Genomic DNA, 16801 nt, shown 5'->3' on the forward strand with positions numbered 1-16801 from the left:
GTATTTTGTGGAAAATATTTGAATTTGTCATGTTATTGAACTAGTTAAGTCAATGGTGAATTTCATTCATTCTAGTGGTCTTAGCCATCATCACTCCCCTTAAACTTTGTCAGAAACAGAAACTCAATATCCTAACTTGCCCAACTACAGAGCAGTTTAATGGCAGTGATAATTGAGCTCAACAAGAAGACTGACATTTTTCTGAATGAGAATCACCCTCACTGAATGGCTCTGGAAATTAGCTTTCGCTGCAGATTTGATGATGTTTCCCAATAAATTCAGCTCTAAAAAAGGCAGGCAAAACAAAACTTATATGTGAAAATTATACTGCAACAAAGTCATTTTGACGACATGTAATGCTATTTATATCACAAGTAATGTCAAGCTACTTTATAAACTTACCATGCTGGTGTCAAAACAAACAGCAAGATCTCCATTTTCCTGCACAAATGTGCAGTGGCTCTATTTTCCCAAATCAACTACAGTTCCAGCTGTATTTTTCAATCTCAATGCAAGTGCAAAGGAAATTTCCATATTTCAAAATCGAACTGTAAAAGTGAGGAGCACCAAACTATCTTTCAATAGGAAGTGATTATTCTGCAGTGGAATGAAATGCCAAACAGCAAATATCTAATGGAATTCTGTAAATACCTTCCAAATTATGAATATCCTCAATTAAAATCATGCACTGAAGGATTGATAACAGTATTTAGTAGTATCTATATCTGTGAAGACATTTTCAAAGATGAAACAATGTAAAATCATAACATAGATCAGCAAAACAAGTGAAATATTATCCCCTCAAAATAATTAAATTCTTATTGGCAGACCCATATTACAAAATTTGTACTCAAGTGTTAATATGTATTTTAAATTTCCTCAATTCAAAAATTAATCAGAATTTGCCCTGGCTGGTGTGGCTCAGTGGACTGAGTGCCAGGCTGCAAACAGAAAGGTCGCTTGTTCAACTCCCAGACAGGGGACAAGCCTGGTTTGTAGGGCCAGGTCCCCAGTTGGTGTTGTGCGAGGCAATCGATCAATATACCTCTCACACATCAATGTTCTCTCCCTTTCTCCCTCTCCCCCTGCCCCTCGTGTAAATAAATAAATAAATAAATAATTTTAAAAATTAATTGGAATTTTTCTTTCTCATTACTGAAGTATATTAAAGCCTCAATTTTGCCTTTGCACTACAGTTTCAACTTCACTAAAAAAAGTTTGCCAACCCCAAGCCTAGAGCAGTGGAGGAACGTTTTTCCATTTAAGTCAAGTCACAGTATGGTAAACATACCTATGAACAATTGTTCCAACAAAACCATTTTCATATCCCAGCAATATTACCTGCTAATTTTTCTATATGTAGTCCTTTCTTTGGTTATGATCCATGTAGTCTTTTGAAGTAAATTTCCTAAGAAAGTAACATGCAGCTCTTATTAGAGCTGGGCAGAAAAGAAACTAGTTATCCTGAACATCAGCAAAGCTTTGTAATTCAATTTATTTCTACTTTAGTCAAAAAATTAGCTTTTAACTCTACTAATTCAATTCTACCACAAAACCCTTAAAAACTAAACAAAAACATGTCAAATAAGGTACTTATAATCTCCATTCTTACCTAAGTCCGAAATATTTTTCAAATGTACTCAGTCACTGTGATTTCTCACAGGTTCAGACTTATAAAAGTCTCAATAATAATAATGGTTTATAAATTAAGGACAATTAGGTTTGCCTCTATGCTGTATTGTGCTTTCCTTATCATGATAAAGGATATCTATTGATTGTGCCTGTGCAGTATCCATTAACTCACCTTCTGATAATAATACTCTTCACTTCCTTTTGGGTAACATCCCTTCTACCTCATATCAGTCCAATGTGTCCTCCAAAGGTGGGACAACGGAGTTCCTTTGGCCACAGTAATTGGCTCAGGGATGGGCATATGAACCACTGAAGGAATGTTAGTCACAGGATTTCACTGAAACTGCTGACTTTGCCCCTTGTTCTAGCTGTAGAGAAGTCTGAAGCTGCTGGGTGGCTACTTTACCATCACACATGAAAAATATCTCCAACAATGAAAACAGCAGGGTAGAAAGCAAAACTGAGAGAAATGGAGAAACATAGATTCCTGACTTTGCACCAGGATCAAGCATTTCTGAAACCAGTTCTACCATTGGACTTTTCAGCTAACTGTACTATTGCATCAACCAACTCAGGTTTCTATCGTGAGCAATTCAAAGGGTGCTCACTAACGTAACTATGCAATCATTCAGATTGAATCTTTGATAAGATTTTTCTAGACAGGGCCTTTTAACCATTTCCTGAATGCTCAAGCTTGGTGTGGGTTGTTTTGCCTTATCTTATCTGTAACATCTTCTTGGTGTGTGTTGCTTAGCCTTATATTACCTCGAGCATCTTTTAGTAAACAGAACACCATTAATACACTTTGTGAAACCCCTTAAAGCATCCAGAATAATGATAAACTGTGAGATACTGTCACAGATACGTGCCCTCGATCTGCCACAATAGTAATTCACTTAAAGTTGGATTAGTAATTTCATTTCTATGACTATAACAGTATAACAATTCTTAAAAAGGAGTAAAATGAATCTGTTTCTCTTCTTTGGTTTATTAGTGGCATTCATTTTAATCAATTGCTCCATTAAGTAGTTCATAGAGATGTAAAAAAACTTTTTTCATACTTCCTGGCATGTGCTCTGTACAGGGGGGTTCCAACAAGGCAAAACAAACAAAAAAGTGTATTCCTACAGCTCCATTTCTCCCATATACTAAACTTAATGGACTAGATTTTTAAAATTCCTATCTCAAATTAGTGAGTGGCATTATTTTACCCATGATTAGAGGAATGGGGAAAGAGCAAGTTTAAAAAAACTACCTTTATTTTTATTTCTTTTTCAGTTACATACTTTTAAACAGGGATGTGTTTCATTATTCAGACATTCAGGCAATGTTGACTTCATTAGTGTTGACAGAAAAGAAGCATAAAAATGCAAAACCTTGTTGGCTTAACCTGAACATACCTGCATTACCTATTATTGACCAGTTTGTGTTGCCAAAAGATTTATTCCTTGGCATTAAAATGGAGCACTTAAAAATATTGCTAAAAAGCAAATGTCTACACACTGGTCTTTGCAGCAAATAAGGGTATTTATACCTTTAAAATATTTTAAGTCCATAATTGGATTAATATACACACCTTCTTATGTATAAGGAGTTCAGATCATATAAACACTGTACAGTCCAAAAACCCTACTGAGAATAAAACTAAATAGGCTTATGATAAGAAATACAGATATCGCATGTATTTACAAATATCATAGACACACAAATTTGGTCAAATACTGTAAAGAAAGAAGTGGTTTCACATTATAATGGCCAAAACATCCATCTGACGTTGCTCAAAGCAAACAAAAACAACAACTCAGTATGTGACTCCCGTAGTTTAAGACATCATGACAGTATACAAATAGATAGGATGGGAACTGTTGACCAAATTATACAGCAAATGTTTTCTAGGCTGAGGGTAGGTCTTTAAAATCAACAACTTAAAAAGATCATTCATAGGATTCAGAACAACAATAATAAACAATGTCCAGATTTCTGGTATTCATATGGGTGTCTAATTCATCAACAACGCATTGAACTTTTGGCTAATAAGAAAAAATAAATTACAAAGTACAATTAAATCCCTATAAATGCAATATAAAGTCAAAAATGTAAATTTATTTACTTTAATTACACATTTTAAATGTTACCTTGAGACAATAAAAATAAATAAGCATGCCTGGAGGCACGCACTTCAAGACAAAGAAGGGGTTGCATGGAAGGAGTAAGTAACAATTTTATACATGAAAGGTGAATATAAAATTTGAACAACATAATTCTCTTTCTAACCAGTCTTTTTGCTTTCACTCTTCTTGAAAATTCTGGCTGGAAGGATGTGACAAAAAAAATATGTATTTATGGCTTAAAACAAAGCATACTTGAAAAATGGAATGGGTTTCCTTTTACACAGAACCATAACTTTGTTCATATGCAGGCACTTTAAAAGACTATGGAGGCAAAGCACCTGACCCATCCTCTCCAACATACTTTTCAATCATCAAAAATATGCTAAAAAGTTAGGAAATTCTAGAGAACCAGCAAAGTTGAATCCAAGAGACTAATCTTCACAGAGGTCAATAAAGTAACCCCATTTTTATTGCTGGCATCTTTTTTGTCAAAGAGCAAATAATTAATAAACAGACACCATTGCATGGCACACGGAAGTTTTCTGCTTAAGAGAGAATATAATCATTCAGCAGTGGGTTTCAGTGGGATATCCTTTGACTTCAACCTTAAAATGTTACAGTAAGATTCACATTTATTTCTTCTCCTTAGTGTATTTAAAAAAAAATACTCCCACATATCTCATTTCTCAAAGTATTCATCTGTTGCTGTCTGACATACATAATCTGGAAGCATAAAGTTACTTTACACAAATATTTTGCATTTTTTAAAATAAGCGCTTTTGCCAATTCGGCAACACTGTAATTCACATAGTGGTGCAACAAAAACAGATCTCCTATTTACCACATTACTTGTGATTCATTTTACCACTACCATCTGCCAAACCCACAGACTCTATAGAGCTTTTCCTCAGTACCTCTGGGCAGTGACTGTACCATGATTTCACAGAGAGAATGTTAATATGACTCATGAAGCAGTACCATCAGTAATACTGATATCAATGCAGATGTCACACCAAAAATGAACTTCTTAAGGAATAACTTTTTTAAATATTTGGGCAACTCTGTTTTCTCTGTTGGGTTATCCACTGGGGAGAAAATTCCTATTTGATTATGCTCTTACTGAAGCTATAAAAAAACATATTTAAGTGTATAACTGGTTGACATTTAAGATACTGTACTGCTTTCTACAAAAGGAGAGCTTCTGAAAAATGTTCTACAGAACTGTTTTCATCAATACTACTTCATCCCTGGCTAGGTAGCTCAGTTGTTAGAGCATCTGTCCCGATACACCAAGGTCACGGGTTCGATCCCCAGTCAGGGCACATACAAGAATCAACCAATGAATACATAATTAAGTGGAGCAACAAATCAAAGTTTCTCTCTCCCCCCCGCCTTCCTTTCTCTCTCTAAAATTAATATTTTTTTAATTGAAAAAAAATACTACCTCATTGGTCCATTCCATTCACTGATGGGCAAAGCACTCATATTTTGACGAAACTTTAAAGCTTTCATAAGTTAAATTAAAAAAAATATGAATGTAAGACAACCACAAAATGAAGTATGAAAGCATGACATTTTCGTTTCTAATAGTGAGTCCTTGAAAATATATGTGGTCACTACAGAGATGATTTCAATCACAAGACTGAAGATGAACACGTAAGTAACTCCCCATGATCTGTCTGTGTCCAGAGTCATTTGTGACGCTGTATGGTTTTTCTTTTCCTTCGTTTGAAAAAACAGCAGCACCTGCAGATGGAGGGAAATACTTCTCTTATTATAAAAGTAATAAAATGTCACAAAATAAAGCTGACACTATCATATTAATTTAAATGGCCATAAAAAGCAAGAGACTAGTGCAAGATAAATAGTGAACATGCCAATGAAGCATAAATATTAGTGAAATTATGGCAGTTATTACTATTGTTCTATCAATGTGCCTTTTAGAAATAGCAAGACATTCTAAGCGATATTAAAGAGAGTCACTAAACTAACAGGCTTTGCACAAAGACTAACTGAGAAACTATGGGGTTCTGAATTCAAACTGGCCCACCACATTATTATTTTGGATACTCATTAATTTCTGGCCATGGCATGTTTTCAGAAAATTCATCTTATGTATTATCTCCCTTTCTTCTTTATATTTATATATAATTGTTGAAGCCATTGTTAGAAAAGCAATAACGATCCTAACACTGGTGATTTTGTTTTCACTAAGAATTACTTTTGATTCCAAAAACAAAAAAGGAAATCCCAAATACACTCTTCAGCAAACATTTTCCATCTCATTTACAAATTCGAAGAGAGAAAACACATTAAATAGACTAAGACTGTCAAGATTATCACTCTTAATTCTTTAAGTGTTAAAGAAGGTCAAGCTTATCCTAAGCTATTTTAATTAGAGTAAAAGTTACAGGTAACATTTAAAATAGCACAATCAAGGTGATTCAGTTTTGTATTTGAAAACTGACTCAGTTCTGTCGTCTGTGAAGGAAATACTGTACTGCTTTTTTTATTCCTAGGTGAAAGAAATCTAGAGATGGTCCCTGAGAGAACTAGTTTTTCTCACAGTAAAAATTACCCTAATCACAAGAAGGTGAAACACATGCAACACGTGGAGAGCAATGCTGAGGCCGATGCAAACTCGAAGTTCATAAGAATGAGAATCACTGATCAGCAATCAAGAAAACAAATACATACATTTTCAACTAAAAGTCAGGCATTCCTTTAAAGATCTACCTTTTTCCCATCTCACACTTAAAATAATTTCAATCTATCCAATCTATCGGAATATAAAGATGACAGGCACCACACAAAAAGTGGCTCCTTTGGTTTCCCCATTGAAGTTCAGTGTGTGTGTGCACGCGTGTGTAAATCACATTTTGTAATAAAAGCAAGACACAGTTATGTATATGGTGATCCCATCAACAAAATGCTGCCAATCCAAAGCCCTAGAATGGTAATCTTATGAAGATAATCCCTGTAAATCTTACCAGCCGACCTTCATAAAAGAATATTAACGTGACATGTTCAAGCTACACATAATAGAAACCATGTAGCTTCATGTGTCCTACCTGGCAAAAGGTTATGGAAGATGAAATAATTGCTAGAAATCTTTATATCTCTTTGTGAAATAAATGCAAACTAAAATCCACCCTGTCCAGTCAAATTATACAGTGTCTCTACCCACAATATTAACAATAATTTCAGATCTTTAGTCTGATTTATGCCACAATTATGAATCACTGTGGGGCATTCAAAACCAAATTACACATTCACAGAGCACAAAATGACTAGATTAGAAAAAGTGAGTAATTCAAAATTGTATGTATCACCTGCTAAAGATTCAGCTAGAAACATGTGTAATTGTTAATCTTTATGAATTTTACTTTTATTGAGGTGACTAGCAGAAATAACAGAAATAAATTACCCAAAGGCCTTCAAAAGAGCTACCACTATAAAAGAAGAATCTAGGTGCTATAGATTTTTCCTGGATTTAAAAAAATGAGTCAAGTTTATTTGTAACTGTCAGCTACCTAATACCTTCCCAAACCATTTATAAAAATAAAAAGCAAAACAAAAAGTTATTCAAGTCAAATACTCTCTATGAAATAAAATCCATTATTCCAAGAGAACCTTTCAATTAAAATTTGGAGTCAGAATATGTCCATACTGTAAAGAAAAAAAAATTATAAAATCGATATTTAGAAAAAACAGACCAAATACTTAGGATATTGTATAATAAAGAATATGATCATATTTCAACTAAAATTTATTGTTTAATATAAAGTCTACTGATAATGTTCACTGTTCCTAAACACTGTCACTTGACTATTCCAATTCCAAAACACATTCTTTTAAAAATTTCTACTGAAAATGTGTCTTAAGGTACATAAAAGCCTTTTAGAATGGGGAGTTTAAAGTAATACGTGTTCTGATGAACAAGTGCAAGTCCTAGATTTTTCATACTTGTGTTAGCAAGTCACCTTGCTTGCTTTATTTTTTGGTACCATTAATCCGCTTTCAGTTCTGAGAGCTGAGTTCTTCCCATTTCTTAGGTAACCATTCCTTCAATTGTGTAAGAATTATAGATCACAAAAAAACCACTCCCAAAATTTACTTGAGACTAAATAGGATTGTCAAATTAACTAAAATTGTACAAGGATTTTAAATTCAAAAGCAATCTAAAGAAGACATCTATTTTTCATAAACCAATCCTAATCCCACTGAGTACACCCTTGAAATAGAGTTGCAAAAGTAAAGTTGTCATGCTACTAAACTACCACCTGAGGGCAGCATTGCCTTATGCAATCATATGATTGCATCTACACAGAAAATGAGATGCTCTCAAGGTACACTTACAGAAGAGGAAAATCGATATTCAAACTTGCGGATGATTTCCTAGGATCATTACAAAAACAGCTGGTTTATAATCTTGGTGATTAAGAAGTTACGTATCATCTCAATTGTCTGCTGTCCCAGGGCACTCAATTACCTAAAACACACTGCTCCCATACCACACTCTGTCACATGACTTTTATTTTCCTGTCAGTACTTAGTACTAATCTGAATTAATTTTATTTATTTATTATCTGCCACCACATAGAATGTAAACTTCGTAAGATCTTGCTCACAGGTACATCTCACAATTGGACACAAAGTTGTAACTTATTAAATATTACTGAATAAATAAATGATTTGCCTCATAAGTGAAACTCCTAGAGTGAGAATCTAGTCAAGATTCTACAGCATTTTGTAAAGCTAGAGTTCTTACCCATGGGTCAGGTACCCTAGTGAAACCTCATAAAATGCAGATTTCAGTGCCTATGGAAGCTTTTCGGCGGTGGGGAGTGGGGAGAAATGGCTTGCACCATATTCTTAAAGGAGCCTGAATCTCAAGCAGTTCTGCTCTCCAGATGCAACTGCCAGGCCAGCACTCCTGCTTCTCCATTTCCAGGGAGGCCACGGTCTGGATGCAATGAGCTGAACATTGGACATACTGGGGGGACACTATGCCACCAATTTATATGAGTGCAGGCAAATAAGTAAAAAAAGACAATGTTATTTTAACACTTGGTACAATCGGAAGGGAAAAAAAGTTAGTGGTAATAACTGAAAATAACAAGATTTTTGGGAATTAGAGCATATATTAGTTCTCACAGATGATGTGGGCAAGTTATTTTTATCAATAAATTCAATTTTCCGGTCTTAGAAAAGTATTCACATCTTTAAAATGTTAAAATATATTTTCTGTCCTTAGCAGCTACATTTGCTTATCCATTAGTTCATTCCTCATTTGGGGTGGCTTCAGATCAAGACGACTGACAACTACCTTGGGGAAACTGATTAAGCTTACCAGACATGTAAATCATGTTCTTGTCAACACTTCTTTTTCTTGACTTTATGATTATTCCTTATGTGGTTTCAGTAAGCCAATTGGCTCTCACAAGTCAGGTTTATGCCGCCAACATGATCATTTGGTAGCTAGTCTGAAAGCTCTGAAGTCACACCTCTATTCTTAAATCCTTTGGAAGTAATGTTAAGTGCTGCTTCTCATGAATTCTAAGGTTGCTGCTTTAAATAGTGTTTTGGTAAGTAAACAGCGAACCATAATGAATCAAAGTCCTAAAATACGTAGAAAACACACTGGTAAGGGCCACGGCATTGCTGACATTACCCGACCATTTCTCCTTTAGTTATTATCTTTTTCTTCACTGAATTTGTCTTATTATCTTGGATTATGTTGTATACTTCTTCCTCACAACTGGGTATACTTCTACCCAGAAACTGAGCACATTTCTCTATTTGGATCTGAAGTTCTTACCTGTCCCTTCCACAATGACTCACTGGTTCATCCTTTGGTTGAGAGACTGTTGGTCACCTGCCAGAACCTACTCAGTCAGGACTCCAGAGTCTAGCCTTTCCTCATCTGAGTTGATGAGTATATGGAAAATACTTTTTATGGCATCTGATTTTAAATTCTTTGGCAAAGGATTTTTCCCCTTAAAATTTATACCTGATATGTAATTTCATATCTCTGGATCTCTTGATTTTTAAAAAGAGGAACTATTTAGTTAACCAAAAAGAGTTTAGATAAGAGAGCAAGACCATACACATAACTATTCCAACTAGGAACCTGCACAAACATCCTCGTCTTCAATTTCTTCCTCTCCATCCACATGCAATTAGTCCCTCGAGTCTGAAGTGACTTTCAAACTCTTCACATCGTTCATGCGCATTTAGTTTAGAACTTTATATCTCCACCAACGTTAAGAGCCTATTAAACTGACTTCCCAGTCTAAGTCTCCCCCTTCTCCAATCTGCCATCCAAAACTTCCCCATCATAAAAACAAGGCCGGGCCACAGTAGGTGTATAGTTTTAAGTATGCAAACACAGAGTTCATTCTTATATTATTATTTATTTATTGCGTTATTTTCCATATGAACATCTGTAACCCTACTTTTGCCCAATCCTGTATGGCCAAGTCCTTTTCTCTTAAATCTCAGCAACGGTTCTATACTAGAACATGGAAGGCCACACAGCTCTTAGAATTTGGTTCCAACCTTTTTTCACTCTCCTCTCAGTTTTATCATCCACGAGGCTTCCTTTCCAGGCGGCCTAAACTATGCAAGGAAGGAGGGAAGATTTTCTGCAATCTGGTGAATCCCAGGAAGTGACACAAGCCTCAAAATTGTTGCCAAATTAGTTTTCCTAAAATGCAATCTAATTATCATCACTTCTTGGCTTACCACATTCTTGCGCTGAGGAAGATAATGTCCAATTCTTTTTTAAACTGGCTATTAAGTCCCTTTAAGACTGGACACTTGCCCTATCCATCCCAGTTCCCATTAACATACTCCACACTGAATAGCCTCATGAGTTACTCCTCACACTTGCCCCATTCTTTTCTTGCTCCACATTGTTGTTCAACCTTTCCTCTCACTGCTACCCATCAACTTTGCCAAATCATTATTATCTTTAGTGCAAATATATCCTTACCCCTGAAGACTTCTCTTATCTTCTCAGCTACAAGTGAGTACTGCAGTCTCTGAACTACAACATCATTATATTCTATAGTGCTAATCTCTGTATTAGACTAATGATTCTCACTGCTGGCTGTTACTTAGAATCAGCTTAGAAGTTTTTAAAAAATATTGGTAACCAGATTCCACCACAGACCAATTAAATCAGAAACTCTGAGAGTGTGGCCTAAGTATTATTATATTTTTAAAACTCCCCAGAGGATTGTGAGATGTAGCCAAAGTACAGAACCACTATGTAAAAGTCACCAGTATACTATCTTCTCTAATGAAACATAAAGGCCTGAAATTCTCTTTATAATTATATTAAAAAACACACAATAACTGTTCACCAAATATTAGAAAGGGGAAAGAAAAATAAAGAAAAAAAAATGATTTCACACTATGTAAAAAACTCTATTAACGAAACTCAAGGAAGTCTTGTTTTAATTCCTGGGAGGAGTGATGAGGGTGCTATTATTTAACCTGCCTTGAAAAAAAATTCTCGGCTACAATAAAAAAAGGCAAAAATCTCATTACTAATAAAGGAGTCACTTTATTCTTGGGGGAAGAGAATATTTTCCATCATTCAGAAATTATATATTTACCCATGAGGTAGTATTCTAGAAAACTTAAGACTCTAATATCCACTGTGAAATACATTCTGATTAATGGGATGGAGTGAGAGGGATCTCTGCCAATCATAGGTAAAAAGAAAGAGAGGAAGTTGAAAACAGTTTCTGAAAGAGAATTCTAAGCTGGTTCCTAGCTACTTATAAAATGGTAGAAAAGAGAAGCATAAGATGCAATTTAGAACAAGAAATCATGCTCACATTTCTTAATCACAGACTAAAAGGATATGAAGAATGCAATAGTAACCTTGTAGGAATGTAAGAATAACCCTGATTAAAGGAAAAACAAAATTTTATGTTTAGTTTTCAACTAATGAAGAGTTAGGAAAGTTCTGAGGATTTCTGTAACCTATCTGGAATAAAGCTTTACTAAAGTCATGGACTGCTATCCATTTGTTTAAAAATCACTGCTTTAACCCTGGCCAGTGTGGCTTAGTGGATTGAGCAGCAGCCTGAGAAATAAAAGGTCACCATTTTGATTCCCAGTCAGGGAACATGCCTGGGTTGCAGGCTGGGTCCCTGGAGAGAGGCAACCAATCAATGTTTCTCTCCTTCTTTTTCTCCCTCTCTTCCCATCCCTCTAAAACTAAATAAATAAATATTTTTAAAAATCACTGTTTTATTAAGATATATTTCACATATCATAAAATTTGCCCTTTTAAAATGTATGATTCAGTGGTTTTTATATATTGCAGCTGTAATCACCACTATGTAACTTCAAAGCATTTTCATCACCTTATAAAGAAACCACACTGTCTATTAGCAGTCACCCCCATCCTCCTCTGCCCTGCGCTAGGCAATCGCTGTCAACTTTCTGTCTATATATATTTGCATATTCTGGACATTTCATATCAATACAATTATATAATATTTGGCTATCGTGTCTGCTTCTTTCTCTTAGTATAATGTTTTCAATTTCATTTTTTATACTGTAAATAGTCGGTTGTATGAATATACCACATATTTAAAGTCAATTATTTGGTAATAATTTATTGATACATACTGTTTTATGCACTGGGGATCTGAAAATGAAAAAGGCCTTGTTTTCAAGAAATTCAAAGCATTTCTAGAAGTGATAAATTGATAAAGAGAATAATATACTGATGGCAGAATGGAAGCAACAGAAGACAGATTTCAGAATGAAAAGTGGAGCTGGGACAGGCAGGGACCAGACTAGGAAAGATATGAAGGGCCTTGATGCCATCCCAGGCGATTTAGATTTATACTCCAAGTACCAGAGAACCTTTCCTTCAGGAATAACCTTCCCACCATTTACTTCCTTTTTTCTCATCTTCTGACGCCTACATAAAGAAACCCAAACCTATAAACATACATATAAACATACATCCACACCCATCTCAACTAAGTAAATTACTATGCCATTCTTCAAAGCCACCTCCATAAAGCATTCTCTGATTCCGTCAGTAAGTAATCTTTCTTTTTGTACCTTTTGCATAGTATTTATCATATACTGATATATGCTAATACAACCATCATCTTCCCTACTGGTGTACTTAAGAGTAAGGGTGGTATCACATACTTCTGAAATCCAAGCAGTAAAACTGCTGAATGAATAAATGGGAAAATGTAATAGATTTTGTTAAAAACAGGTATCTAGCAGGATGTGAACACAGAACAGCCAGTTTCAGTGAAGAGTTCTGAGTATGGAAACAAAATCATAGGAGAATGACAGAAACACAGCCTTGGAAGAACACAGATAAGAAAGGCCACAGGCAACTGGAAGTGGAGAGAGAAACGGGAGATAACAACTATGGAGTACCTGCCATCTGCCAGACAAAATACCAGTGTTTCATCACATTTAATTTTCTCAAACCTATGAGGTAGATATTATTAGCCTCATTTTACAGAAGAAACAAGCTTGAGAAAGGTAACAACTGAGCAAAAGTAGGATTCTACAACCTATATAACTGCAAAGGACACACACATTCCAATCTGCTACACTACCACCCTACTTCTGTAACTGTACTTAAGATGGCAGAAATTAGCATAAACTTTTTATTTTTGACATGAAAATGCATGAGGATGTAGTTGACTAATTATATCCTGCAATCCACTAAAGTTAAGTCATACTGTCAATAAATCCCAGAGTCGAAAGCAATTAAAATGGATACTTGATCATTGTTCTTTAAAAAGAAATATCCAAAAAAATTTCCTTATCATGCAGCCAGCAAAGGAAATTTAGGAAAATATGTAAGGTTCCTTTTAGATATGATTAGAACTTTCCAAAATTTATTAATCTAAGCAACTTTCTTTATTCACTCCAAGGCTGACTCAAAAATTGTCCAGAAACTGAGAGAAGCATTTTAGACACAGCATAACACTAAAGGCAAATGTCAGAAATGGTTAAATTCAACATTACTTCAACTACTAGAAATATTATCTTTCATAATATCTGCAATAAGCAGAAAATATTTAGATGAGGATTTTTCATAATACCCTTTCAACTATAGTTTATCATGAAATTTATCAATATATACTATATGTTACTCTGGCAATATTATTAGTTAATAAATGAAATAATGTTTTAGTGATACTACTGGGGTTGGGGTAAGGGGTTTACTATGTGTATTTAACAATTACAAAAAGGAAAAAAAAGGAAGTTTATCTCAAAAGCCTGCCTTTCTATCTAACGTAGCAAAAAGTCTCTGTATTACAAAGCAAATGCATAAGCACAAGCAGGGTTGATCTACTCAATTAAAAAGTGCCCCCATATCTATGTTACTTGAAGCAAAAGTTGCAGCAGGCAAAAGAGCTCCTCAAACAATTATTTCTTGCTTTTCAGAGCTAATGTAAATGATATAAAGTACTTTTGAACAACTTTAACAAATTATGTTTATGTTGAAAGGTATGTTTTTAAAAAACACGATATGGTGCTAAATCTTTGAAATTATAGTCAACGGAGCTATTTCTGCCTGCCTACACTTGAGAACTCACCACATGTTCAACACTTTCTGGCAGCTATTCACAAAAAAAAAAAAAAAAAAAAAAAAAAAAATACAAGGGGAAAAAGAGAGAAAGAGATCATCAGAAACAGCCCACATTGAAATTATCACAGTTTTTCATGCTTAATTTTTTTCCAAGCAGCATTATTATAATTTACTTTTACAGAAAACTAAATTAAAACTAATATTAATGCAAGCAGAATACTATAAAGTTAAAAATTATTTATTCTTATGCTTACAGAAAAAATAAGCATCCATAGTATAGCTATAACTTTCATGCATCCACACTCCTAAAAATAAAGAGCTAAAAATATGCTGTTGATTCTAAATAAGAATTTGATCATAGTTCTTAAATAACAAGTATTTTATATTAAGATATTTTTTAAAATAGCAGAATTCTAAACTTAGTGATTAAAATAAATATACCATTTATTTCACATGCACCTATTTCTTGAAAAAAATTCCTGAAATAATTATACATGACTATAAAATTTCAAACATGCACAGTTTAAAAACAAAAGATTACTAAAACAAGCAAAATGAATACATACTTGGTTTCATCCATCACTTCTACTTCCGTAGGGGCTGTGATGGGTGCATTTGAACGTCCTGCAGTAGGGTCATCTGTGTTTAACTCTCCATTTGTAGAACTTACAACCTGCAAAAACAAACAAAAAATTATATATACACAAAATAATAGTTTATATAATGATAAACATAATTAACCTAAAAATATTTAAATTAGAAAGTTAATATGAGGAACATAAAACAATATGGAGTTGTTCATAATGGAACACAGTAATAGGTCTAACACTTTAATAAAGATCAAGCTTATCTAATATTTGCTTTTTAACTTCCTTTTGATCTTGAAATTTCTGTTCTTCTGTCTCCTTCCCTTGGGTTTTTAGGACTAACTCTTACATTTTTCTCTCAAATGCTTTCCTCTTGTGTGCTCACTCTTTTGGTATCTTGCTTCATCATGAATTATGTCCCTTGCAAACTTCAATATTGCTTCTTTCAATTAATCCTTCATTTCAATGTAATCATGCTCAGGTCTCCTTCTTATATTGCCCATTCATTCACCTAGCTCTTGAAGGCCCAAATCCAAGAGTCATGGTGATTCCTCTCTTTGACTGAAATCCCTATCGAATCCATCAGGAAGTCCTTTTATATCATCTCCCAAAACACATTCTAAATCTAATTAGTTCTCCCCCTACTTTATTACTAACATTTCAGTCCAAGCCACCATTATCTCTTGTGTAAGAGCAAAAACCTATTAACCAGTCTTTTGCTTTTACATGTATGTCCTCCCCCATTAATCTATTAAACACACACATCAGCCAGGGTGCTCCTCTTAAAATGTAAATCAGATCATGCTTAAAATTCTTCAATTCTTGCACTTCACGTACAATAACGATCCATACTCTTTACACCAATTTACAAAGACCCATAAAAAAAATCTGACTCCTGCCTACCTCTCTGATATCATACCACTTTTCCTTTGCTCAGTAGCCTCCATTTAACAATGTCAAGCTTACTCCTACTTTTAGACCTTGGCATCACCTAGTCTCACTCCCTGCATAGTCTTCCTGTTTATTGGCTCTCTTCTTATCTTTTAGATTCTAAGAGAGTCTCTAAAACAGGGCTTTCTATCATACAATTTAAAACTTCGACACAGACCCTCTCTTGCATATCACATTCTATTTTTAATTATTTGTATAGCATTTATCCATATTTGTTTTTGATTTTCTTTCTTGACAACTGTGCCCACCTCCATTAAAATTAAGCATTACAATAGCAAGATCCTTGTGTTGTTTCTTGCTATATCTCCATATCTACCTGCAGCATACTAGCAACTAAACAAATACTTGTTGAAATAAATGCACACATGTATGAAATCCTAGAACAAGATAAAAAACATAACAGAATTCCCAAATTTGGTTGGTCCTATAAAGTCACCCTACTGTACTATTTCCTACCTTCCCCAAAATTTCTTGAAAACAAGTCTTAACTTCCCATTTCCATTTTTATAAAATTTTCTGTTCATTTACTCCTTAACTCCTTGCAATATGTACTCCATTCCTACAGCAGAACTCTTAAAAGTTTTCTTGAAGATTAACAATGATTCCTAGAAAATATATTCAGTAATATATTTGCTCAATCCTCATTTTCCTGTACATTTCTCATGACTTGGCACCAGTTGATAACTTTGGAGTAAAATATGTCTAGATTTAAAACCTAGCTCTACCACTTACCAACTACACATCCCTGGGAAAGATATCCTATCTCGCTAAATCTCAGTGTTCTCAACTATGAAATGGGAAACAGTATCTATTTACCAAGGTTGATGTGAGGATAAAATGAAATCAATATATAAAGTACAGTGACTGGCCTATAGTAAAGAACTCAATAAATGGTCGCCATTATTACTGTCAGTTTCACCTAC

At 34.4% G+C, this 16801-nt stretch overlaps 1 protein-coding gene across 9 annotated transcripts in view; it reads right to left on the reverse strand.

Annotated features, from left to right (window-relative positions):
• Nucleotides 1-2701: 2701 nt before the first annotated feature.
• Nucleotides 2702-16801, reverse strand: part of CSNK1G3 (casein kinase 1 gamma 3) — a 110435-nt gene continuing 96335 nt past the window's right edge. For 5 of the 9 annotated variants that reach the window (XM_054589890.1, XM_054589895.1, XM_054589889.1 and 2 more), the window contains 3 exons: nt 14907-15013; nt 14348-14371; nt 2702-5489 (listed from right to left, as the gene is read on the reverse strand). In XM_054589890.1, coding sequence (XP_054445865.1) covers nt 5435-5489; nt 14348-14371; nt 14907-15013 — 186 coding nt within the window. In that variant the 3' untranslated portion in view covers nt 2702-5434. The remainder of the gene's footprint in view (nt 5490-14347; nt 14372-14906; nt 15014-16801) is intronic. The other 4 variants (XM_054589897.1, XM_054589892.1, XM_054589896.1 and 1 more) reach the window with 1 other exon arrangement.

Source organism: Pteronotus mesoamericanus, unplaced genomic scaffold (assembly GCF_021234165.1).
Source record: "Pteronotus mesoamericanus isolate MK-2021 breed Mesoamerican mustached bat unplaced genomic scaffold, CSHL_Meso_final scaffold_167, whole genome shotgun sequence".
NCBI classification, from domain to species: domain Eukaryota; kingdom Metazoa; phylum Chordata; class Mammalia; order Chiroptera; family Mormoopidae; genus Pteronotus; species Pteronotus mesoamericanus.